This window comes from Nelumbo nucifera, chromosome 1 (genome assembly GCF_055504915.1).
Source record: "Nelumbo nucifera cultivar China Antique chromosome 1, China Antique-T2T, whole genome shotgun sequence".
Lineage (NCBI taxonomy): Eukaryota > Viridiplantae > Streptophyta > Magnoliopsida > Proteales > Nelumbonaceae > Nelumbo > Nelumbo nucifera.
In genome coordinates this window covers 156849208-156875384 of record NC_142649.1, presented here as the reverse complement: position 1 = coordinate 156875384, position 26177 = coordinate 156849208, and the positions used below count along the sequence as shown (strand labels likewise).

Here is a 26177-nt window from a genome sequence, read left to right as displayed (position 1 = left end):
AAAGTGAAGGTTGCTTTTTAGGTAAAGACTTTGGATGGCTTCCAGATATACTCGGTCATTAACATTATACGAACTTGGAAGGAAGTAGCACAATCCTCTAGAACAAAAGAAATTCATCAAAAAAAAAATCCTCTAGAACAAAACAAGAAGAAAGATTGAAATGGAAACCTCCAGAAGGCAATAAAGTTAAACTAAAACTTTGATGTCAGCTCCTTGGGTAAAATGGGATTGGTAGGAAAAGGTGGAGCAATAGGAAATTCAGAGAGCAGGATCTTGGCTTTATTTCAGGGCCAATTAGCATTACTAACTCTGTGAAGGCAGAGCTGTTGGCATTGCTACATGGGTGTCTTTTAATAGACAAATTCCTTGAACTCTCAAACATATTTTCAGGGAAGTTGAAAGGCTGGCAAAGGACTTAAATGCTGATTTCAAGTGGGTAATGGGCTTGGCCGATGACCTAGCAAAAACAAAGGGTCGCAAGGCAGCAATTTTATTGGACATTTTTCTAATCTAGTTGTATATGTAGGGAGTACACTCCTGTAATCAAATTGTACTAATCCACCTTTAATCAATTTAGTAAAATAACTGTGCTGATAAGAAAGATATTGAAAAGGCTTATCCACAGTTCTTGAAAGGAATCAGATACGAATTAGAAGATGGTGCTGGAGTTGAAGTTCTGACAGATTCATGGCGTGGTGATCAACCACCAAAGAAGTCTTTCTCATCCTAGACTCAATATCAAAAAACAAGGAAGCCTTGGTGGCAAACTGTTATAAAGCCCAAAATAATGCACATATTTGATTCCCTTAGTTTAGAACTATCACATACTGCCCAACAAGAAACCCCAACCCTGGAAGCAGAGATTAGGTAGTTTGAACTTGAGACAGATTGGTAGGTTCTCTATCCAGTCATTCCCCACCCCCTTCACAACTATAACAAGGAAAAGAAGGCATATCCAAACATCAGACTTCATGAGTAAACCAACAAGAGAAGTTCATGAAGATAAATTGTAGGATTCAACAAGAATAGTCAAAGAACAGTTTTAGCAATGCACAAGGAAAAGGCCTGAGAAATAATATATTAATGTGTGGTGGCAAAGGAAATGATGCTCAGAGTGAGATAGAATATCCATAGCAGCATAGCCGACTCACCCAAGTTAACTCTTCCATAGCATTTACTTCTCTTGTTGTGAAAAAGGCAAGCTGCATTAGAAGGAATAAAACTTTCAACTTTTAGATTCAGTTTCCTCATTCAATATTCTCAAGTCATGATGTAACATATACTAGTCTAAGAACATGAATTAAGTCAAATCCATACATGATAGTAGTGATGATCTGGAGTCTCCACTTCCACAGGGATCTCAACCAAGTTTGCATCAAAACATCTACAACAATCAGAGAAAATATAAGTAGGCTTATTCAAACAAACATAAAAGGCAGTTGTGGTGAGTCAATTCTATTAGTTTTGTCTCCTAAGTCCTAATTATTGCAACATTATTCATTAAAAAAACAAAAGACCAGAGAAGCAATGCCAGAAAAAATGAAAAAGAAAAGAAATAAACAAAACGTGGGCTAGGATTCCACAAGATATTTTAGTAGCAACTCAAATATACCGAGGATTAGAAAATAATAACTTTGTTACCAGCAATCCCATCCAGGCATCCACTATTTTCATTACAGACACCAAGGATTTTAGAAGGTGTAAACAGACAAGAGGCAATTGGCTAAGAAAATATTGCTTTAAATGGCAAGGTTTATTTATCTTGATCCCTCAAGAATTTAAAAAAAAAAAAAAACCTGGGATGAACTAAACATGCTAATGAAGAATTTCTATGTTCCACAAATTTAAAAATCATACCAATCATCACCCTCATCAAATAGCAAGTTGAGTTAAAACAATGAACTAGGCAGAAGAAAAACTACAATTAGTCTCTATGTGGTTGATAATGGCATGGTAAACAATGTTTTTAAGTTTCAACCAGTCATTGAACTAGACAGGTGGGGCCGTTCAACAAACCACCTGGTCATAATACCAGCTTGGGTTAACCAATGGTTCAGTCAAAAACCAAGCAACCCAGGTAGGTAAACCGTTGGGCAACTCAACCTGGACAACAACAACAGGTAACGAATTGATCACTTCTAAGTTAATCTGGTATATTTTCAATTTTTGGGTTTATAATTTTTTATTTATACATATATCACATCTCTATTACCTATGAGAGGAAGAGAGAGAGAGAGAGAGTTGAAAATCTACCGGCGACACAAGCAGCAATAAGTTCCTCCTCAAACTCAACCTACTTTCCTATCATCAAGTCAATCAAACTGTACTTTCTTGTAATCCTGGTTCTATTGTTTATGGCTGTCCGTACAAGACCTAAACCAATTGCAAACCTCGATATGGACACCCTATTTTCCTATTAAACCTTTATTATGCTGCATAATTGCACTTTATTAGCTAGGTGACAAAATCTTATCTGGCCCACCATTACTAATCTAACAATGGGTCAATTGAGGTTCTCTCTCCAGAGGGATTCTCCTTTAACAATCCCCAAACCAAACATGTACTCTTGAAATCCTGTATATTTATTCCATAATACAGCAGATTCCTTATTTCTTAAAACCGTAATACCACCAAAAATCATAGCCAATCCCCACTTCATATTCTATAACCTATGATCCTTCTATTTAACCACCAGAACCAGCCATTCTAACCTATTCCACCATAATGTTGAACCACATGATCTCAATTAAAAATAGTACCAAAGCCATTCTAGTTTCACCACTTACTCTCATATCCTAATCCCAACTTAAGACCCTAAACTCGCTGCTAGCCTATCCTGTTGATGTGGGATGGAGAAGGAATATTCTACCATTTCCGCACATGGAGGTTGGTAATAAAAGGGTTCAGATCTGACTCAGATATGAGAAGATGGAGGAGAAGGGAATGGAAGGGCTGTAAAGATCAATTACATATCTGAATCTGCAGCAAATAAAAGTTCACATTAAGAATTCAAAGACAAGTTGTTGGAGAAGATAGAAATGAGTATATAGATGAAAAAAAAAAAAGTTGTGGCAGAGAAGGGTTCAGCAAGGAAGAGAAAGAGAGAAGGAGAAGGGGGATGGGGGGGGGGGGGGAGATACGCATACAAGAGACATGAACATGCCCTGCTTTCTAAATGCCATTGGAGGTTTAGTGCAAAAAGAAACAGTTTGTGGATCCATCTGATAGCAAGCAAGTATGGTTTGTAGTGGACCAATTTGTTGACATACCACCAAGCCATTTTTTATTAACATAATGACACCGAGCCCATTTTTTATTAACATAATGACAACTACTCTTTGCATACCACTGATATAGCTCTTTGGAAGGTCATTCAGCAATACATACCCATTTTCTAGAAGGAATTGCTACCAAGCTGCAAAAAGGCACTTGATTGAGATTTCGGTCGAAACATGGTGTGGTAACGGGAAGCAACAGTATCTGAGATGTTCTCCCCTTATGGAGTAAATGGGTCCTGGTCCCCCATCTGTAAGAGGAATCTATTTGACTGAGAAATTAAAAGCCTAGAAGAACTGCTTCTGCAACTACAACAGTATCAGCCTAATTCCTTAGAGGAAGATGGCAGAATTTGGAAATGGAAAAGTAATGGAATCTTCTCCATTAAATCAAGGATGTAGAACCTCTGTTTGGGACATTCTACCTTCCCTCATAAGACTGTTTGGACAAAGAGAGTACCCTCAAAAGTAACCTTTCTTGTCTGGACAGCAGCCCAGGGCAAGTGTTTCACTAAAGATAAGCTAAACAGGAGAGGACTTTCAGTTACCTCCCCCAACTGCCCCATTTGCATGGCCAACTGCCCCATTTGCAAATGGGGCAGTTGGGGGAGGTAACTGAAAGTCCTCTCCTGTTTAGCTTATCTTTAGTGAAACACTTGCCCTGGGCTGCTGTCCAGACAAGAAAGGTTACTTTTGAGGGTACTCTCTTTGTCCAAACAGTCTTATGAGGGAAGGTATAATGGCCCAAACAGTCTTTGGGCTGCTGTCCAGACAAGAAAGGTTACTTTTGAGGGTACTCTCACTGTTAGCTAGTGGACAGGTATCTTTGGAATCACATTTTTGCCAATCTGCATCTGGGTTGGGTTTTCTCAGGCTCCATTATTGATTTCTTGAGAAGTTGGCCTGTTGAAGGTCTCACAAGTGATGGTAGCATTGTTTAGGGTATGCTTCCTGCGGCAGATTTTGGTCCATTTGGAGTGAGAGGAATAGGAGGATTTTTTAAGGCAAATCCTCTCAAATAGATTAAATCATTCAAAGAATGCAAATTTTTTTCTTGGGCAAAAGCTTCAAATCTTTCTACAGAGACCCTCTTCTTTAATTTTTTTTTCATGATGTTACACAATGGGGGAGGGGGATAGCCCATCCCCCATACCAATAACCCCCAACCCTGGTGGCATCGGGATTTGATCCCAAGTTTCTGTTACAACAAACCAGAGAACTTACCGGCTGAGCCACCATTAGTTGGTCCCTTGTTTGGGGGCTTACCATTATATTTTCTTTTACTTTCATGAAAAGCTATATTGATTACAAAACTCAGAATGCCTAGAACCCCTTTGTTAGACTCAGCTAACTTATCCCTTACATATTTCATTCACTTGATATAATTCCCAAATACATTCGATACCCCAGATTTTACGAAACCATCAGCTAATTGGTTAGTTGGTTAGCTAACCTTGGAATCCACCTAAATTGAACAGCAATCTCCAATTATAGCATTGCAATCTCCCTCATCATGAGCCAACTTCAAATCATCTCCATTATGTTAAGTGGCCCTATCATAGACATGACAGCAGGGATGCAACTTGGATCAGGTTGGGTTGGGAATTTGTTAAATTTTCAAGGGACCCAAGCCTAAGCCTGATGTAGTTGAAATTCTTTAAGTCAGGTGAGTCAACCTGCACTCTACTTGATGGCATGACCGAGAGGCCATGTGATAACTGGCATGGCTGAACTGAATGGTTTGTTGCTTTTTCTTTTAATGATATATTCACTAAAAGCAATAAGTTATTCAGTTCAGTCACTTCAAGCATCTTCTTTTTGATAAATGAGTAAATATTTTATTAATCCAGCAGATATGAATTAAAGGCAACCCAAGGAAAGGCACGAGATGTGACCTTTCCTTTAAGATTGATCACAGAACTACAAATTCAAATGAACATAAGTTAAGTTACAAGCAATGTTTTAAAATGCGGAGGCGTGACATAAGGCATTCCACTACCTAGAGGCGTGAGGCGTAGTTCAGAATGCAAGAGGCGTAAGCCTCCCGAACACAAGGAGGCGTAAGCCTCCTTAAGAGGAGAGGGGGGTTAGGAGGAGGATGCAGAGGAAGGGGGGATCTCATTTTTTCTTTATTTTTAATAAAAATATTTTCTATTAAGAAGAATAAAGATGCATAACATTGGTTGAAAGGGGGAGTCACCGAAGGGCTAGGGGGCAAACCACTTTCTTTCCCCTTATCTTTTCTTCCCTTCCCTTTCCTTTCCTTTCCTTTTCTTTTTTTTTTTCTTTCCCTTCCCTTCCCTTTTTTTCCTTTCCTTTCCTTTTTTTTTCTTTCCCTTCCCTTCCCTTTTTTTTCCTTTCCTTTCCTTTTTTTTTCTTTTTTCTTTTTTTTCTGTCCTTTTATATCAGTTGTGCATGAGGTGCATGAGACGTACGCCTCTAGGATGCCTCATGAAAAAAGCGCAAGAGGCACACGCCTCAGAGGTGTCAGCGCCTTTGGCATACGCCTCCAGGCATACTCCCACGCCTTTTAAAACACTGGTTACAAGGTAGCCCAAAATAAAGAATCCCAAGTGACCCCCGATTTAGCGAGTCAACCATCAAGTTTGCTGATATGTCTACCCATTGGACTCTAGCTGCCATATTCCTTGTTAGCCATTTGACCTTTTTAAGGATATCTCTATAGCCCCCAATCACCATCCCACCACCACCTGAGGAGTCCCCTTCAATAAGCAAATGCTCTATCCCCAGCTGGTTTGTAAGATGGATTCCCTGTAGCAAGCAGTTCAGCCCTTATAGACTCTCCCAGACCCACAGGATCTGAATATAAAGAGATGATAGTACTATCTTTATTTCTCAGGACTCCTATACCCGAAGGTTCAAAGTTACCTCTGCTACTCCCATCAAAGTTCAGCTTAATAAACTCCTCCCAAGGTGGCATCCATTGTACCAAATATCTGTTCTTCCCGATAGAAGTATTAGGCACTCCTAACCAACTCCTCGGAAGATCATCAAAGGAATAGATATCAAACAGGTTTAATGTTTTCAGCTACTGAACTGCCCTTGCCAGAACACAATCTTTAACTTCCGAAAAGCTTATTTCCTTTTCAGAAAAAAACTTCCGGTGTTTCTTTCTTCTCAAACAGTCCACAAGATAGCTAGCTGCTCTGATGCACTTCCACATAATTCTCCCTCTCTTTGTGTGCCACTCAAAGGTAGACGGACTAAACATCAAGCTAATATCAGATGGCAGATTCCACATTTCCACCTACACTCAAACAGCACAAAAATCCAATTCCATAAAGTTGCAGCGAAGGAACAAGGTATCACTAAAGTGGTAACAGTCCTCATTTTGAGCTTAACAAAAGACACACCAATTAGGGGATAAACACCAATTTGAACTCTTCCTTTCCAGGTTTTCAAAAGTATTAATCTTACCATAGTAGACCTCCCAATAGAAAACAGCAATATTTGGGGGAATGGGTCTAGTCCAAACTTCTTTCACTGGGAAACCCCAGGGTGTAGGAGTAGAGAAAAGGGATTTGAAAAAGGAACAAGTAAAGTTGACTTTCGGATTAGGAGTCCAAATTCTAAAATCAGGTTTGGGAGGATCCAAGCAAGCGGACTCAAGTGATAACAATAGTTTTGAGACACAACCAGATTCATCATCACATAACCCTCTTCAAAAACTAAAATCCCAGTTTAATGCCAAAGTAGAAACCAAGGAAGAAATAAACTTGGAAATTGGCTCTTTCTTGTAACGGGAAAGAGAGTAAAGAGAGGGAAAAAGGTATTTACGGGGTTGGTTTCCCACCCAAATGTCTTCCCAAAAAAGAACATTATTTCTAGAGTAGACATATAAGAGGTTGGTGGAGACTGTTGTTTAGGGTTGTTGAGATACCCCTGCATCCCAACCATTCTTCGAACAACAATCAATGCTAGTCACACCACCTTTGTGTCACAATCTCTCTCTCCAAAGGCTATCTCCATAACCACTTCCCTAAAAGAGCTTCATTCTTAAGAACTAAGTTACCCAATCGGTTAATCCTAATCTCCCTTCTTCCTTACTTCTGCTAACGATCTCCCACCTAATCAAATGATCTTTCTTCACTTCCTCTGGCTCCCACAAAAAAAAAAACCTTCATCACCTTTTTTAGCTTCTTAGCTTCCCTCAAGGGTATCCTGAATACCGAGAGAAAATAAATCAGCCGACTGGTAAGTGTAGCCCTAATCAAGGTCACTCTACCCCCAAAAGAAATGTAATTCTTCTTTCAAGTCGCCAACCTCTTTTCAAACTTTTCCACAATTGGATACCAAAAGGAACTTTCTTTTGGGTTAGCACCAAGAGGAATCCCCAAGTAGGTTAAAAGTCAAGAGGACATGGAAGACTCTAAACAACCTACAATAGCCTTTATTTCTCAATCCTCCAAATTGATTTCAATCACGCAGCTTTTATCAAAGTTGATTGTCAGATTAGAAGTAGACTTAAAGGATTTAATAAGATTCTTTAGATTTCTCACTCTCCTTAGATCTCTCCCCTCACAGAAAATGATAATATCATCCACAAACTGAAGATGGATCATCGAGATATTATTTCTACCTATCCTCCAACCACTTATTAGCTCCTCCTTGTCTACTTTATAAATCATTCTGCTAAACACATTTGCCACAAGTGTAAACAAGAAAGGTGAGAATGGATCACCATGTCTTAACCCTCTACATGTTGGGAAAAATTCCTTAACCCCTCCATTAACTAGAACTGAAAAATGACAAGAGGTTATACATCCATTCACCCAACTACACACCTATCCCCAAATCCACATCTTCTTAACACTTCTAACTATTAGTGTCGACTGTATAGGGGCAGTTTGGTCTTTTTATTTATATTTGGTGTGAGGTGTAATGTTTAAGATGAGTGATGTGTCCCATACTTAAGTAGGGGCATAACAGCCATTCTGTTTTATTATAGAAAGCTATAAATATAAACCTGGCCAACTAGAGAGACTGATTTTCTCACTTGTTCGAACCAGTCTTTTCTTCTCCTCTCTTCTCTCTTCAATCTCCTTTAATCTCTTTGTACTAGTGCTCTTAATTGAATACTAGTCCAGATCTGAACTTTATCATGGTATTAGAGCTGTTGTAACAAGTTCAGATCTGCGCAGAAATTTTCATCGCCAATTTCTCTAGGGTTTTGCATATTTCTCAACAATCCCTTGGAGAATAAGAAAAAGGCTGCAAAGGAGTGATCGTTTTTTCCCTTAGGAGGTTTTCATGCCTCCAGTTTGTGGCGCGGTGGTTTGTAGAAATCTCTCTAATCAATGGTACGAAGAGAGCAATTTCGGGTGGTGTAGTGCTCAGTCGTATACAGGTCTGTTTTGTAGTGTGCAGTATGGGTGTTATAGTGTGATCTGAATGGCAGATTGGCTGCAGATCTAGTACTAGGTGTGGTGTGGATTTGGGGGTTTTTGTGGTGTTGAAAGTGGAGGATAATAGTAAGTGTTACTAGGGTGCAGTGTGGCTACAAGTGAATTAGGCGTGTGATATACAGGTGAGTGAAGAAGAAAAAATTCAGATATGGGAGACAGTAGTGAATACAAGTCTAGTATTATGGTTCCCCCCGATTACCTGAATGTTTAGATGACTTCTATCAAATTGAATGGTATGTGCCTTGGGCGAAATCTGTAGAAGTTTTTCTTAGGGATAAGAAGAAGGTGAAGCATGTAAGAGAATAAAAACCTTCCACTGATTCTCAGGAATATAGTGCTTGGGAACAAGAAGATGCACAGATTATGACTTGGTTATGGAATAGTATGGAACCCAAGATTAGTTTGAATTTTGTGTTCTTGGATACAGCCAAGGAGATTTGGGACCATGCCAAGAAGTTGTACTCTGGACAAGACAATACTACTAGAGTGTATCAGCTTTATCAGGAGTACTTTAATCTGTAGCAGGGTGATCAAAGTCTTGAGGAATACTAGGCTAGCATGAGGAATATTCATAATGGTGTGTACCACCCGCTCACTTCTGATGTTAAGATTCAGCAACAACAGAGAGAACAACTTGATGTAACCAGATTTTTAATAGGGCTGAAACCTGAATATGAATCAGTGAGAGCACAGATACTAGGTGGGTTTGCTCTTCCCTCTCTAGAAGAGACAGAGAACTCTAATATCTTTGATAGGTCTGACTTTGCAATGACAAGAGGGGGAGGTCGTGGAGTCAGGTGGAGCTCGGGGAGTTCAACCTGGTCGTAGTGGTGGTGGTGGATGTATTGTGGTATGGAAGGACACACTCAATTTTTTTCGATCAGTAAAGAAGGATAAATTTTATTAAAACAAAAAAGATTATAACCAACAGGAGAACACAAACACAACAATCGAAAAGAATTACAAAACTACCCATAATAGACTTTGTCTGTAGACTCCTTTTGCTAGCGAGTCAGCCATCCCATTTGCAGTCCTTCTAATCCAAGTGAAAGTGACATTGAGCTTCCTTGCTAAACTTTTAATCTCTCACAAGGAATGTCTATAAATCTAAGGAGCGTTACCTCTGAAACTGGACCAAGAAATCACTCATTTTGAATCTCCTTCAACCTCCAAATTTTTAAAATTTGCTTGTTTGGCTATCTAGCTGATAAGGGCAACTTTTGGGCCCTAATATTAATAAAAATAATCTTTTTAACATAATTTCTAGAATAGGCTAACTTTTTCTTTAAAATATCAAATAGGGGCAGAAACACAATTCATTTCCTTCCTCCAGACCACCGAATAAATCTCCCCACCTCCAATTTCCCTCTCTTTGAGTTGTTCCAAACTCAGAGCAGAACTACTATGAGTTATTCATCTGAAGCAGTTAGAAGAATACATGAAACACGTACTAGATACACGAATCGGTGGTTTGATTCTAGCTACTAAGCCTATTAGAGGTATCTAATGCAGTTTTGAACGCCATTAAAGCCTAGAAGTCAGGATTGGAAGAGGTCTATGAGTATGCTAAGTGGAGAAGCGAGATACACACAACGAAATGCAAAAACGCAAGAGTGGGCTTTGCCAATTTTGCTTGTAGCAAGCCAACAACTACAAGGATGAAAAAAAAAGTAGAGATTTGTGATCAATATTTATTAATCTTGGGGGGAATTTGTTCGGTGGTTTGAAGGAGGAAGGAGATGAACAGTGTTTCTGCCCCTATTTGATATTTTTAAAAAAGTTAGCCTATTTCAATAATTATCTTAAAAAGATTATTTTTATCGATATTAGGGCCCAAAGTTGCCCTTATCGGCTACAATCCCTAGTTTTAATCCCTGCAAAAGAGCATGAAGTTCAGCCTTTATGGAGTCATCTGCCCCTATAGAATCTGAACACACCCCCTATACCTGCTAATCCCGGATTCCCTATGGAACTGCCATCAAAGTTCAACTTTAACTTATTTGCAGCAGGGGGTTTCCATTACATCACCATCTTTTCTTTCTTCTTAGTTGAACATGCCACTTCTTTCCAAGACAGCAGGATATCAGCCACATAGAAGTTTTGGAACAGCTCAAGTGTTTTATCCAATTAGTAACTTTTATCTTTACAGCTTCCATCAACTCTTCTTTTAGTCTGCACTTGCCACTGAATATTCTTGCATTCCTTTCCTTCCAAATCATCCATGCCACAGCTGCCCTCACTGATTTACACATTGTTCTTCCCCTCTTTGTCGTCTGCCTTAGGAAGTTTGGGTTGAAGAGGCTCACTACATCTTGTGGGGAGCTCCACCTGCAACCAAACAAAGAGCAAATAGACTTCCAAACAAAAAGCACACAAGGACAATGGATCAATAAATGAGAGAGGGATTCACCATTCTCAAAACAAAGAAAGCACACATGAGGGGAGAGGCACATATGAGGCCTCCGCTTTTGAAGCATATCACAGGTGTTTACCTTTCCAAGGAAAGAGTTTGAACTTTGGGTGGAATAAGCTCACTCCAAATCTCTTTCACCGGGAAACCCTCTTCCCCCAGAAGAATGCATAAGGAAGTTAAAGAATGCAGCACAGGAAAAGGATCCATTGGAAGAAGTGGACCAGACTCTAGTGTCCTCCAAAGATTGGACTATAAAAGCTGAACTGAGGTAATCAAAAAGGCTTAATAAGCTTTCACACTCACTATCCCTTAGACCTCTCCTAAACCCAAAGTCCCAACTCACACTGGATTGAGATAAGGTGATAAAACTTGAGATAGGTCTCTTCTTATAGTCAGAAATCAAGTAAAGATCGGGAAAAGAGAACAAAAAGGAGAGTAACCCCACCCAAGGTCTTTCCAGAACAGAACTCTGGAACCACAACCCGCATCATATCTAATGGAATTAAGAAAAGTTGGATATACCTCTTGAATTGCTTTCCAAGGAAAGTTCAAGGTACATGTCGAAGCAACCTTTGCATCCCAACCATTATTCCTTAGCCCATGAATGCTTTCAATAACCTTGTGCCACAACCTATTTCTTTCCAATGGAAAACTCCAAAGCCATTTTCCTAGCAACGAAAAATTCCTATGAACTAAATTACCCAACCCTAAACCTCTCTCTTCTTTTAACTTGCAAACTTGTTCCCACTTTACTAAATGGTCTCTCTTTTCGTCCCCGAGCTCCCAAAGAAAGTCCCTCATAAGTTTCTCTAACTCCCTTGCTACCCTCACCGGGACTCTAAAAGTGGACACAAGAAATAAACTGGGAGGTTCGCTAATGTTGCTCTAATTAAGGTTCTCCTTCCACCAATGGATAAGTAAATTCTCTTCCACATAGCCAATTTCTTCGTAAATCTCTCCACCACTGGTTTCCAGAAAACCTTTGATCTAGGCTTTCCACCCAAGGGTAAACCTAGGTGCTTTAAAGGCCACTTTTTGATCTCACACCCATACATCTATGCTATCATCCTCAGACTTTCATCATCCAGATTTATTCCTGTTACACAACTCTTTCCCCAATTTATCTTCGTAGTGGAGACTGATTCAAAGGAACTAATGATTTCTCGCAAATTTGAAGCAAATTCAAGGTTGCCTTCCTCACAAAATAAAATGGCTTCATCAGTGAACTGTAAATGAGTTACATCAACCTCCAAGCTTCCTATCCTCCAGCCTTTAAACAGATTATTCTGATCTGCCTTCAAAATCATCCTGCTTAGGACATCTACAATTAATGTGAAAAGGAAAGGAGAAAGGGGTTCCCCTTGCCTCAATCCCCTTTTTGCTAGAAAGTAGTCTCTTGCCACACCATTAATCAAAATCGAATACTATACGGACCTTAGACAACCCTTCATCCATTTCCTCCACCTCTCCCCTAACTCGACTTTCTCCATGACTTCCAAGAGGAAAGACCAATCCACAAAATCATAGGCCTTCTCTATGTCCAACTTACACACCAAACCCTTCCCTTTCGTCCTCTTTTCTACAACACATTCATTGGCCACCAAGATCAGGTCTACAATTTGTTTCCCTTCAATAAAGGCTCCTTGCTGTTGTGAGATTACCGATGGCAACACCTTCTTTAGTCTCCAGGCTAGCACTTTTGCTATCATTTTATAGAGACTACCCACAAGGCTTATAGGTCTGAAATCCTTGGGGACTTTTGCTTCCTTCTTCTTAGGGATTAAAGCAATGAAAGTTGAGTTTATTCCTTAAGAGATTTCCCCTTCCAGAAAGAACTCATTGAAAACTTCAAGGTCTCTTTAGATCAAATCCCAACACTCTTGAAAAAAGGCCATGGAGAAAACATTCGGCCTAGGAGCCTTTGACCTATCCATTGAAAAGATTGCCTCTTTTATCTCCTCTGAAGTAAAAACGCTCTCCAAAGCTTTTGCCTCAGCTTCAGAAACCTTATCCCACTAAAGATCTAGAGGCAATGGGCTTCTCTTCTCCCCTGGTACAGGTAAATACTCTTAAAATGGTCAGCAAATGTCTTTACTATCACTTCTTCCCTGTAGTTTCTATGCCATCCACCTCCAACCTATCAATCTGGTTTTTCCTTCTTCCACTGGCTAAGGAGTGAAAAAATCTTGTATTGTCATCCCCTTCTATGAGCCATTTGTGACTAGACTTCTGCCTCCACGAAATCTCTTCCTTTCTGAGGATCTCTTCTAAATCACACTTTAGCTTCCACCTTTCCTCTCTCTCTTCGCTACTCAACAATCTAAGAGCTTCTTTTTTTTATCTAGCTTCCACCTTCCCAAAGAGGTTTTTGTTCCAATCCTTTATTTTCTCTTTTAAACTCCTTAGTCTCCTCAAGAAATTTATCCCTTTCTAACCTCTACCTCTCTCTAGCTCCCTTCACAAACAGTTGATATTCTCTACAAATGTGGGATCCTCTAGCCACATGTTTTCAAACCTGAAAGGAGAGGGGCCACCAAACAGTGTTCCTTGTGTTAGACAAATAGGGCAATGATCAAAAGTAACTCTAACCAATGCTTTGGAAACAAGGTCCTCCCACATAATCTCCCAATCCACCAAAAAAATGGAATCTATCTAGCTTAGAGCAAATCAGGGAAGATTGGAAGTTTGACCAAGTGTAGTCAACTTGTAACAGGGGCAGCTCCTTTAGTTTAAAAGGGTCCATAAATTCATTAAACTTCCTCATACTAGTGGTTACTCTATGGCTTGGACTATTTGTCCTTGAAGAAAATCTTATTACATTAAAATCACTGCCCATACACCACAAACCCTCCCAAAGGCCTCTAACTGCACTTAGCTCTTCCCATAAGAGAACCTTGTCTCTATAAGAGTTTGGGTCGTACACATTTGTCAAAATCCATTCTTTACCATCTATCAGTCTTCTAAATTTGATTGACAGTGAAAATTGACCTATTAATTCCTCTAACCCTTCTAGCTCCTTGTTTTTCCACATTGAAAGATTTCCTCATGAAGCTCCCCAAGAGGGAGCATAAGCCCAACTCAAACCTCTTGTACTCCAAATGCTCCTAATCCATCTTCTGTCCAGCTCTTGAATTTTTGTTTCTTGCAAGAGGACCACATCCGGTTTCTCCTTTTTGAGAGCCTCTCTGATCAGTCTTCTTTCTTTTCTCACTCCCTAACCCTCTCACATTTCAACTTAGGATATTCATACCTCCTCTGCACCTGAACCCAAAGAAGACAACTTAACCTAACAGCCTTCCCCACTTCTACCCCTCCTTTTATTATTTTCTTATCATAGTCAATCTCACTTGCCAGCTTTTCAACTTCGCTCTTCTTCCTCCTATTCTTCTCCTTTCTTGAGTAGACCATCACCACTAAAAGTTTGTCAAAGATGACTCTCTTCTTTTTCCTCCTATGCAAAGCTCTATGTTTCACTGAATCTTTCCTAGCTTCTTGGTCTCTTTCTTCAAGTACACACTCTCTTGTTTGGTCTCCCCACAACCTTTGTTCCCTCTCTTCTCCTTCTGATCTGGAGCATTCAGAGTTTTTAAACCACCCTTCTACTCTTTCTCTACCCTCCCTATCTCTCTCAGGTCTTCTATTTTCAAATCAGTTCCAAGCTCTGCGGCAGGAAGATTGAAAGCATCATTTGGCCTTTGAGATAAGGTTGGATCTGTAGACACAGGGGAGGACATAGTTTCAGCAATCTAAGTATAAGTTTTTGAGGAATAATAGAATGAGATACATTTGAAGGAAACGCAAAAGGGTAGAGAACTCCCTGTTCACTACTTTCGCAAGCCCCACCCAAAACAGTCTCAAGCTGGTCAAACCCCTGTAAAGGTGAGTATTGCGCAGATTATTTTGAGAAATGGGTTTGTGCTTCTTTGCTCTGTGTCCAGTTGCAACCCATGCCCTCAACTCCTTGTACCTCCTTACATCTCAAAGTGAGACAATCTAATTTTTCTCCCATAGTTACAGGCAAGACCTTTCCATAGTTAATAGCATCCTCACCAACCTCAACCTCCTTCACCAAAGCCGTACCGATCAAAGAAACTTATGCAAATAAGATCTCCGTTCCAAGATAGCAGTCTTCCAATCCTCTGCTCGCCTTAGTCGAATTAAGGCTTCATATGCTCAAGGTTGGTAGAACTCCTCATCCCCCTCCAATTGTACATCATCCCAATCACTATTGTATCAGTCTCCTCTTTTTCTTTCCTGTCAAATTTTGGTTTTGGACGATATGGTGTGGTAGAGTTCTTTCCTGCTACAGACTTCCACACTAACCTTGTTGTCGTCCAAACACCTGATGTCTGAGAAGTTCCAACTGAGAGCTCGGCCTACGAGTAGACCTCTACATCTTTTTGGGCTTCAAAGGCACCAAACGAACTAGTCGATGGGCATGTGACTTACTAAAGAGTCATGCACCTTATTCCAAGGATCGGGCTCACACCCTCACATAAATCAAACCGAGATGGACCATCCTGCTTAGGCCACTCCAAAACCAGCCCCTTTAAACTTAGCGCCCTTTTAACTAGCTTGTTAGACACACCACCTTCTGAAACAACTTCTGCATAAGTTTTCACAGGTGCCATCTGATTCTTGTTATCAAGAGTCCCATTTTCATTAAAAGGTAAAACTTGTAGCAGCTCTTCTCTCCCCATCAACAATTGGGATTCCACTTCGAGACACCTATTTAAAACCTCCCTTGACCTATTCAACTCTGCGTGACGCCTATCCTCCAAGCCATTCCTCTCGACCAACACCGCCCCACCACATGTCACCATCCACCTCACCTTCATCGTCTTCCTTTCTCCTCCCTTCCCAGAAAAACGTTTCAACTTCCGAATCGAGCCACACCTTATACCACACCCCTTCAGATTGAATGTTTAAGAATCTTGGTATCTGCTCTAGCAAAACTCTAACCACTTTTAACTTTGTAACACTCAGGTTCTTGACATTGAAAGCCAACAGCAGACCTCCCAATGCAAAAGCACATTTATGAAAAATGGTTTCCTTCCATAAATGTAAAGGCAAACCACATATGTTGAGGATGAAGGTGCCATCGAAGGTCGGAATCTCATTTGACAAGGGGCACCACCTATTTAACCCCATTGCACCCTCTCTGGTCTCAACATTTGAAACTTCCAAAACCAAACTTTCAACATCCAACAGAGATTTATCCCCTGCGAAAGGTTTAAAGAGAACCACTCTGTTTAGTGCAAGCTTCTTTGTCACATCTTCCAAAATATGTTCCCAAACTGGGGATTCTTTTTTTGAAGTTATCACATATCTCCTCTCCCAATCTTCTTTAGCACCTTCTATAGAAAGTTTTGCTTTTGTAGCCGAGAACCAGACAAACTCAATAAGACCTATTTTAATATCTTTTTGAGACCCTACTGTCTCCTGACCGCTATCATCCCATGTTTTCTTGATCGCCAAGTCCTTCGCAAATGTAATATACTCCCCAACAGGTCTGCTAATTGAAATACTCAAATCATCTGATAAAGTCAAGAACTGTTGGAAGACATCTGCTATATGATTCCACCCCAGTCTCATTTTACCTTCAAGGATGCAAACCAACCTTTTCTTGCTAGGACTAAAAAACTCAGCAAGTTGCACATATGCACCACTCATATTCTGTTGAGGGTCCGGGAATAGGATCTCGTCACGGGTCGGTCCACGGGGAAAACCTCCTGTTTTCCCTTGTTCCTTCCTGCTCGTGAGGAACCTATCTTGGCACCTTCGGTGATTTGTCCAAGAGATCACCAACTCTCCTAACTCACTCTTGACTGAATAATTTGATATCTCATTCAATAATGGGGTCTCCTTAAATAGGAGATTACAAGAGTCCTAATCAAAGGGAGTCTCCTTGCTGAATAGGGAGACTTCCAGTTTTATCTTGCTAAGGATAAGATAAGCTAATCCTAATCTGATAAGCTACTAACAAGATAAGATAAGATAAGCTAATCCTAATCTGATAAGCTATTAACAAGATAAGATAAGAGATAAGAACAATAAGATAAGAATAAGCAAAATGAGCTAATCTAATCTAGATAAGGCTGTTGTTGCCGAACTGGGTAGGATGAGCATCATTGAATCCTTGCTGCTGCTGGCGGTGGGCCCGGGGCCTGTTGCTACTGGCGGCGATGGTACGTCTTCCCGAGGAAGGCGTCCATAACATTACTCCCCTCCTGGACTACGAGCTTGTCCTCAAGCTCGAAAGCGGGATATGTGGCTTGGAACTCTGCCAATGGGATCCATGTGGCTTCTGTTGGTGGTAGCTCACACCATTCTACTAAGACTTCAAGGATTCCACGATTAAAACGAGAGCGGGTGACAGTTTTAGGCTGGGGTACCAGTTTGCCATCTTTCAAGGGTGGCAGGGAGGGAACTTGGTCCGGGGGAACACCCGTAAATGGTTTCAGCAAGGAGATGTGGAAGACATCATGAATTCAGCTAGTCTCTGGCAATTCCAGCTAGTAGGCCACACTGCCAATCCGTCGCAGAACCTTGTAGGGCCCATAGAACTTAGGGGCCAGCTTCGGGGCAGCCTTGTGGCGCAAGGAGCACTGCCGGTAGAGCTGGAGCTTCAACCAAACAAATTGTCCTGGATCGAACGATAGTTCCCGGTGGTGCTTATCATAGTGGAGTTTCATGCGGAGCTGGGCCTGCTGTAAGCGAATGCGGACGTTAGCGAGGAGGGTGTCGCGGTCCTGTAAGGAGTGATCGATTGCATCCAAGCGAGTAGATCCAGGCTCGTAGGACAGCAAGCGAGGAGGATCCCTGCCGTAAACGACACGAAAGGGAGTCATGCCGAGGGAGGAATGGTAGGCTGTGTTGTAGCAGTACTCGGCCCAAGGAAGCCATTCCAACCACCGTCGAGGTTGATCGCCTACGAAACAGCAGAGATACATCTCGATAGTGCGGTTAACCACTTCCGTCTGACCGTCGGTTTGTGGCCGGTAAGCTGATGAGTAGGCCGGGGTGGTGCCGTGTAGTCGAATTAACTCTTTCCAGAAGGCACTAGTGAAGACCGGGTCTCTGTCGCTGACGATGGATTCCGGCAACCCATCTAAGCGAAAGATATGTGTAAAGAAGGCGAGGGAAACCGAAGTGGCACTGTACGGGTGTGATAGAGGAATGAAGTGCGCGTATTTAGAGAAGCGGTCGACTACCACAAAGAGAACTGATTTGCCCCCTACCTTGGGAAGTCCCTCAAGGAAATCCATGGAGATGTCGGCCCAGATCTGCGATGGGATGGAAAGAGGCTGAAGGAGGCCTGCCGGGTGTAGGTTTTCCCATTTGTGTTGTTGGCATGTGGAGCAATTATGGACAAAATCTCGAATAGAAGTCTTCATACCTCGCCAATGGAAATCAGTCCGGACGCGGTATAGTGTTTTTTGAATGCCCTCGTGGGTGGAGTTATGGATGCTGGTGATGATGGTGGGAATCAACGGGCAGTCTGTTGGAAGATGGACTCGTCCCTTATACAGTACCAACCCGTCGTGAAGTGACCAATCGGGGTCGGCCGTGCCGGTCTCTGCAGTAAGAGCGACCATTCTGGGGACTGTGGTGCTGCCTTCTTAATGTCGTCAAACAGAGAGATCCGAGGTTGGGAAATGCTACATAGAACCATCACGTCTTCTTCTCGCCTAGACAAGGCATCAGCTGCGCGATTAGAGGATCCCGCCTTATATTCCACCCGGAAGTCAAACCCGAGCAGTTTGCTAACCCAATGCTGCTGAGGGGAAGTGGTGAGACGCTGCTCTAACAGGTATTTGAGGCTGTAATGATCAGTTTTGACGATGAACGACCGCCCCCACAAATACGGCCTCCAGTGCTGGATGGCTCGGGCAAGGCCGATTAGTTCGTGCTCATAGGCTGGAAGCTTCAGATGCCGATCAGCCAATCTGCGGCTGAAGAAAGCGACCGGGTGCCCTTGCTACTGTAGTACGGCCCCGATACCCAGTCCGGAAGCATCGCACTCGACTATAAATTCGAGGGCGAAATTAGGTAATTGCAGGACAGGGGTTGAAGACAGTGCATTTCGCAGTGACAGAAAAGCTTCATCAGCTGCGTCGTCCCACCGGAAGGAGTTTCTCTTCAACAGGTTGGTTAACGGGGCTGCCAACACTCCATAGTTCTGTACAAATTTGCGGTAGTAACCCGTTAAACCGAGGAACCCGTGCAAGGCCTTGGCGGATTGAGGTTTGGGCCATTCTGTTATAGCCTGAATCTTGGAACTATCAATTGTTACACCCTGCCCATGGATGATGTGGCCGAGGTAAAGAACCTGTCGCTCCCCGAAGGAGCACTTGGACCGTTTCAGGAATAAGCTGTGTTGGCGTAGGAGTACGAAAACGGTCCTCAGATGGTGGACATGCTCTACCCATGATTTGCTGTAAACGAGGATATCATCAAAGAAAACTAAAACAAATTTGCGCAAATGGGGCTGGAATACCTCGTTCATTAGTGACTGAAATGTAGATGGTGAATTGGAGAGTCCGAATGGCATGACTAAAAATTCGAAGTGGCCATGGTGGGTGCGAAAAGCAGTCTTCTTCACGTCACCGGGAGCCATGCGAACTTGGAAATATCCGGACCTGAGGTCCAACTTAGAGAAATACTGGGCACCATGCAACTCGTCCAGCAGTTCGTCAACAACGGGAATAGGGAACTTATCTTTGATCGTCCGGTCATTGAGTTCTCTATAGTCAACACAGAACCTCCACGTTCCATCCTGCTTCGCCACCAACAGAACTGGCGAAGAGAAGGGGGAGTGACTTTTGCGTATGATCCCTTGGTTCAGCATCGCTGTACATTGTTTTTCTATCTTATCCTTCTGTAAGTGAGGGTAGCGATAAGGCCTGACAACGACTGGTGCTGAACCCGCCACCAAAGAAATACGATGGTCGCAAGCTCGGGAAGGGGGAAAGCCCTTCGGTTCCTGGAACAGATCTAAAAACTCGACGAGAAGTTTTTCCATGGCTGCCGGTTCTGTCTGGAGTGCATGAACCTGCGGTGTCTTTTCTTTAACCCTGCAACCATGCCATGAAACTTGCTTGCCATTTAGGTGGAAGGTCATGGTGAGTGCGCTGAAGTCCCACAAAATCGGGCCTAGGGTAATTAACCATTTGACCCCAAGAACAATATCGAACCCATCCAATGAGAGTACAAATAAATCAACAAGAATTAGTTCAGAATTGACCTGTACTGGGACGTCCTTACAAATCCCTGGACTATGAACTTTTTCACCATTTGCGACGGCTACCTGTAGTCGCGGCCGGAGTTCCATTGGTAGTTTTAACTGTAGGGCTGCATGTTCACTTATGAAGTTGTGTGTGCTCCCTGAATCGACGAGAATGCGCACCGGCTGACCTGCGATCTGTGCCTGTAACTGCATGGTCTGAGAGGTTTTAATACCGATGATTGCATGGAGAGAGATCTCTGGTTCGAATGTGACAGGTTCCCCTTCCTCCTCCTCTTGCTCATCTATGAGAAGGCAAAAAAGCCTCTTGCATCTATGTCCTGCTGAGTAGAGGTCATCACAATTGAAACATTGACCTCTCGCTCGGCGCTCTGCCATTTCTGCCCTGGTCAAGCGCTTGATGGGAGGAGTGACCATGTTACCGCCTGTACTTGTCACTGCTCTAGAGGTGGTGGTCGTGGGAGGCTTCATTTCCCAGCTGGTAGCAGAAGAAGGGATCGTTGCTGCTGGTCTTGGGGGCACACACGAGTTCGGTGGACGACCCACATTAAAAATTCCGCGGCTGAGCTGTAGCTTGCGCTCAAATGCGCGGGCTAATTTCATGGCTGTGACCAAATTTGGGGGATTCTGCATCTCGACATCCACTCGTAGGGGTTCTGCTAACCCTGTTGTGAACATATCGACTTGCTGGTCTGGTCGCACGGAGGATGTCCTCGCGAGGAGGGTTTGGAACTGTCGCTGGTATTCAGCAATTGTTCCGGTCTGTTTAAGGTTAATTAGCTCGCCCAGTGGGTTGCTGGTCAATGGGGGTCCGAACCGAAGAAGGCAATAGGATTTAAACTAGGGCCAACTGAGCCCGGGTTCTTCTTGCTCTAACCGATAAAACCAAAGTTGTGCTTCTTCTGTTAAATGAAAGGCGGCTAGGCTTACCTTGTCCTGGTCATTTGTCCGTTGATTCCGAAAGAACTGCTCGCAACGATACAGCCAGCCTAGGGGGTCTCTATTGCCGTTGTACGATGGGAACTCCAGCCTGCTGTACTTGGGGATGATGGTTGCTCCATGGCCGACGGACTGCTGTTCGCTGGAAGACTGGCAGATCTGGCCAGCGGTCGTTAGCTGCTGTCCCTCCGTCAGAGTTCCTTTCCCTGCTGGAAAGAAACATCTCCATTAATCGTCGCAGTTCTCGCACTTCACCTTTGATCTCACGAACTTCGGAGCTGGTCTCCACGAGTTGGTGCTCGAGGTCGTGGACCCTGGAAGGTAGCTGCTCCAGATCTCCCATGACGCCTTGCTCTGATACCAAGTTGTTGAGGGCCCGAGAATAGGATCTCGTCACGGGTCGGTCCACGGGGAAAACCTCCTGTTTTCCCTTGTTCCTTCCTGCTCGTGAGGAACCTATCTTGGCACCTTCGGTGATTTGTCCAAGAGATCACCAACTCTCCTAACTCACTCTTGACTGAATAATTTGATATCTCATTCAATAATGGGGTCTCCTTAAATAGGAGATTACAAGAGTCCTAATCAAAGGGAGTCTCCTTGTTGAATAGGGAGACTTCTAGTTTTATCTTGCTAAGGATAAGATAAGCTAAACCCAATCTGATAAGCTACTAACAAGATAAGATAAGATAAGCTAATCCTAATCTGATAAGCTATTAACAAGATAAGAGATAAGAACAATAAGATAAGAACAAGCAAAATGAGCTAATCTAATCTAGATAAGGCTACTGTTGCCGAACTGGGTAGGATGAGCATCACTGAATCCTTGCTGCTGCTGGCGGTGGGCCTGGGGCCTGTTGCTGCCAGCGGCGATGGTACGTCTTCCCGAGGAAGGCGTCCATAACATATTCTCTAGAGTTTCACCCCAATAAGTGGTATCACCTTCCCTGTAACTACCTTTCCATTTTACCTTCCATTGAGAGTGTATAGCTCATTCGATGAAGCCTTTGAACCACAGTACAGCTTTCCCTTTAAGCAAAACAGTTGCCTTCAATTGCTCAATGAACTTCAGGACAGACCCATATCAGGTTCTTACCTCTTCCAGAACAAAGTTTTTGGCCTCAACTTTGATTTTCTTCCTCCAGACGTTTGCTCGAAGTCTCAAGCAAAACTCCTCCCAAAGTCCATCCCGCTTAATGTTACTTTTTTACACACTATCAATTTTTGTTATGACTTAAATGGCCCACCTTCAACTTGGGAAATCATGTAGTGGCTAGAGATGGTAGTTCAAGCCAAGATACTTAACAAACTGATCAGATGCCTTCTACATCTATGAATGCCTCTAGGAAGAAGATGAAAAGTGTCCCACGTGATGAGTATGAGCAGTTTATCCAGGTCATGTCTCAATAGAATACAGTTACCCTTGCACATTCAGGTATGGCTTGTCTCAAACCCTCTCATTGGATTACCGACTCTGGAGCTTCTGATCATATGATTGGGACTCTAGGTGTGCTTTCCTCCCTTTCTCAGTGCTCCACATCACATTGTTACCCTTGCTAATGGTTCAACATCTTTCATATGACATAGATCCATTATTCTTGTCCTCAGTTTTGTACATTCCCAAATTTCTTTTTAGTCTTATGTTTGTTAGTAAGCCGACCAAGTCTCTTAATTACTCTATCACCTTTTATCCTTCTTCGTGTGTTTTTCAAGATCTCAAGACGGAGATGAAGATTGGTGGATGGCATTAAGTTGGTGAACTATATTATCTTGATGGTGGTGGTGGTTCATCAACAGCTCTTCAAACATCTCTTTCTCCTCTTCAGTGGCATTGTAGACTTGGTCATCCGTCGCTTAAAGCACTTAGTTAGTTGTTTCATCCTTGATTTGTCTTTCTGTTTTGGATTAAGAGTCGTGTAAGTTAGGGAAACATCATCGTGTTCCCTTTAGTCCTAAAGTTGATAATCGTATGTCGAATCATTTTTCTTTAGTTCATTCAAACATTTGGGTCCAAATAAAATAGTGTCATACAATGGTTACAAATACTTTGTAATTTTGTTGATGATTATTCAAGGATGACATGGTTTTATCTTATGAAAGAAATGACTGAATTGTTTTCCATTTTCCAAAACTTTTATGCTGAAATCTGCAATCAATTTGGTGTATATAATATTAAGATTCTTCGTTGTAATAATGGCCAAGCATACTCTTATACACCGTTTTAGGAGTATTTGGAACATGGCATTATCCATCAGATCTCGTGTACCTACACTCTATAGGAAAATAGGGTGCCTAAGAGAAAGAACCGCCATCTTTTGGGAAATACTCAATCCCTTTTGCATCATATGAATGTACCCAAACATTTTTGGAGTGATGTTGTGCTTACATCTTGCTTCCTTATTAACCGGATGTTCATGCCCATCCTTAAAGGTCATTCTCCTTTCACCATTTTGTTTCCTACCTTATTTATGTTTCCTCTTACCCAAGGGTTTTTGGGTAAATATGTGCTTTGCCCATAATCTTGGGCCTAGAATGGACAAATTAGATGCGCGATCCACCAAGTGTATCTTCCTTGGCTATTCCCAAACTTTTTTTGAGTAAAAGTGTTATAACCTCATTTCTCGAAGTTCCTTTGTGTGTCCTGATGTTACTTTCTTTGAGTTTATTCCTTTTTTTTCTGGGTCAGGTGATGTCTCTTCTTCTTCTTCTCCACCTCTTAAAGTTCCCATTAAGGACCCCATTCCTCTTGTTCCAGTTGTGACTAAGTCTTTGCCTCCCAGTGTTTTAAAAGTGCAAGGCACAAGGGCCAATTTGCGTTCGAGGCGAGGCGCCGCCTTTTTAAAGCAAGGCGCAAAAATACAAAAATTGCTAAAAATAAAAAAAAAAATCAGAAAATTCAAAAATGCCAAAAAAATGCAAAAAAATATTAAACATAATATTAATAAGAAATATAAACTTAATTTTTTAAAATTAATGGCTTTAAAAAACCTATTATATAAAATTAAAATAGATAAACATAACATGTAAAGCATATTCAAATGAAAATTTAAAAATAAAATCAAGCATATAAAACATTTTCAAGCACGTAAAGCCCACAATCTCTTTTTTTTCTTCAATTGCATTACTTCAAGTAGCTAATGTGATGTAAAACATGTTACATTCCTAATTCTATGAGTCGTCGTTATACCACACCCCTCAAGGCAAGCCCAAACAAGTCCATGTTAGGGTCTTAAATTCTTGATTCTCACATAAAAATAATAATTTTATAATTTTATTTGCCTTTTAAGAAGATATTTTATTAAGATGAATGAATGAACAACACTAGCAAATAGGGGGTTTGGGCTTGGCACGAGAGGCGTGGTTGAGGGTCCGGGGGCTAAGCCCCCGACCCAGCCGCTAGGTTCAAAAAAAAAGCAAAAAAGCGTACAATTTCCTTTCGAAATTGCTACGCCTAGGACTTGGGAAAGGTGCATACCCTAAATTGCACCTCGCCTATGCACCTAGGCACTCCTTTTAAATCATTGTCGCCTCCAATGCAACTTCCTATTGAACAGCCACCCATCTGCCAAGTGTATATGCATCAACATATACTAAGCCCCCGACCCAGCCACTAGGCTAAAAAAAAAAGCAAAAAAGCGTACAATTTCCTTTTGAAATTGCTACGCCTAGGATGGAAAGGTGCATACCCTAAATTGCACCTCGCTTATGCACCTAGACGCTCCTTTTAAATCATTGTCGCCTCCAATGCAACTTCCTATTGAACAGCCACCCATCTGCCAAGTGTATATGCATCAACATGTACCAGCTCCTCCAGCTTCTTTACCATCAACAGATCCAGCAGTTGTTCCCACACCAACTCCGCCCCCTGTTTCTGACCTTGATCTTCCTATTGCCTTACGAAAAGGTAAACACAGTTGCACACTTCATCTCATTTCAAATTATGTTTTTGTATCTCACCTTTCTACTTCACATCGCCAATTTGTTTCTAAGTTGTCTTCTATTTTCTATTCCTACAGATGTCCAATAAGCCCTTGCCTCTCCAGGGTGGCGTCATGCAATGAAAGAACTCACATCTTTGGCTCATAATCATATGTTGGATCTCACCATGGTCCCTCCTGGTAAGCATGTTGTAGGTTGTAAGTGGGTATACACTGTTAAGTATTTACCTGATGGTAGTGTAGAGCAGTTGAAAGCTCAATTGGTTGCCAAAGGTTATTCCCAAATGTATGGTATTGACTACACCAAGACCTTCTCTCCTGTTGCTAAAATTGGTTCAATTCGTGTTTTAACATATCTAGCTGCTATTTATGATTGGCCTCTGTTACATCAAGAATGTCTTTTTTCATGGTGATCTCTTATATGGAAAAATCACTAGGGTTTGTTGCTTAGGGGGAGGATGGTAAGGTGTGCAGACTAAAGAAGGCCATTTATGGACTTAAACAGTTCATCCCCCCTTGCATGGTTTGGTAGATTCGATGAAATGGTAAAGAAGCTTGGCATGAAACAATGTTAAGTTGATTACTCAGTATTTAGCTATGATTCAGGTGTTGGGAAGATTTTACTGGTGGTACATGTAGATGACATTGATTGATCAAAAATAAATATGTAGATGACATTGTTATTACCGGCAGTGACAAGTTGGGGATTCGGAATTGATAGGTTGAAGATCTTGTTGCAGGGTCACTTCCAAACAAAGGACCTTAGTAAATTAAAATATTTCTTGGAGATAAACAACAAGGTCTAAGAAAGGTATTAATCTATGTCAAAGTATGTCCATGATTTGTTAGAGGAGACAAGATTGTTAGGTGCCAAACCAACTGAAACACCCATGGAACCAAGTACCAAGTTGAGTAGTAATGCAAGTGAGGAATTTGAAGATC

At 41.8% G+C, this 26177-nt stretch overlaps 1 protein-coding gene across 3 annotated transcripts in view; it reads right to left on the bottom strand.

Moving 5' to 3' along the window:
• The window catches only part of LOC104602780 (putative inactive histone-lysine N-methyltransferase SUVR2), a 60441-nt gene that overhangs the window by 13495 nt on the left and 20769 nt on the right, over positions 1–26177 (bottom strand). For all 3 annotated transcript variants that reach the window (XM_088894875.1, XM_088894876.1, XM_010266592.3), the window contains exons 7-8: positions 1318–1384; positions 1152–1202 (exon numbers count right to left, since the gene is read on the bottom strand). In XM_088894875.1, coding sequence (XP_088751001.1) covers positions 1152–1202; positions 1318–1384 — 118 coding nt within the window. The remainder of the gene's footprint in view (positions 1–1151; positions 1203–1317; positions 1385–26177) is intronic.